The 1,299-nt window shown below is 41.7% G+C and overlaps 1 gene segment (V, D, J or C); it reads right to left on the reverse strand.

Annotated features, from left to right (window-relative positions):
* Window positions 1-580: 580 nt before the first annotated feature.
* Window positions 581-1,074, reverse strand: LOC110306611. The segment is given in 2 exon segments: window positions 581-909; window positions 989-1,074. Coding segments are annotated over 2 exon segments (375 nt in total).
* Window positions 1,075-1,299: the final 225 nt, after the last annotated feature.

Consider the following 1,299-nt stretch of genomic DNA (forward strand, 5'->3'; position numbering starts at 1 on the left):
GGTCTGGCCTGCCAACATTGTTCTTCTTTCAAGTGTAAAATACCAGTGACCACCTGCAAATATACACTTCTTTGAAATGTGTGTTATTTGTCTGCAAATAATTATATTTGTTGTGAGGCAAGTAACAAATCTACTGTAGGCAGGGTAATTTGTGGACATCTGCTGTGTACAGTAGCCAACTTTTCCCACCATTACTGTGGTCTCTATCTTTCCACCCTCTGGTATAAGCCTATAGAACCTTGGATTTCTCATCTTCTCTGAGATTATAATAGACACTTATGATACTGTTTCTCATATATGATATTCAGAATTGTTTGAAAGTTTAGTATATTTATACTGATATTTGTCATATTAACAGTTTTTATATACCAAATTAAAGATGCTACGAAATGGTCCCTCTTCCTTTCATCAGTCTGGTCTGTCACAATCCCACTGAGAACATTCTGTGGCTGACCATATATGAATATTATATGTGTTGTCAGTAATATCATGATTGTGGCCAAACATCAAGGACAGAATGTTTCCTCTGGTTGCTTCTGGACACAGCTGAACCACCTTCTCCTCATGGTTTCTGACACCCTCAGGATGTGGTTTTCACACTGTGTCTTGCACAGAAATATGTAGCCGTGTCCTCATTTTTGAGGTTGCTGATCTGCAAATATGCAGTGCTGGCAGAGGTTTCCAAAGAGAAGGCAAACCGTCCCTTGAAGTCTTCAGCATATGTTGGGACACCTGTTTTGGTGTTTATTCTGCCCATCCACTTGAAACCCTTTCCTGGAGCCTGCTTCACCCAGTTCATTCCACGGTCTGTGAAGGTATACCCAGAAGCCTTGCAGGAGATCTTGACTGTCTCTCCCGGCTTCTTCAGCTCAGGTCCAGACTGCACCAACTGGATCTCTGCTTGAGTACCTGTGAAAAGAACACAGGGAGTTGAGTATTCATGGAACTGCTTCAATTTCCCTTGGGGCTCTTTATTCTGATGTCTTACTTTGGGCAGCTGCCATCAGGAATACAAAGTTCCACACCCAATCCATGATGTCTAAGACTTGGGCTCAGTGGTGCCTTAAGACTAACTGATCACTCCCTTGCTGGTATGTGCGGTGAGCGTCAGATTTCTACTCTAAAGTTTTCTATAGATTTGCATATGACAGGGCTTCCTAAGTCATATTGAACTAGAATGGATACACAATCAGATTTACAAAGGTCCCTGACCCTATATAGTTGAGCCTATGCCTTATTGTATCTGATGTTTATTAGTTCGTGCTGATTTTGTTGTCCTCTGAGTCCTCTACTTGAGCT

Source organism: Mus caroli, chromosome 12, assembly GCF_900094665.2.
Source record: "Mus caroli chromosome 12, CAROLI_EIJ_v1.1, whole genome shotgun sequence".
Classification (NCBI taxonomy): Eukaryota; Metazoa; Chordata; class Mammalia; order Rodentia; family Muridae; genus Mus; species Mus caroli.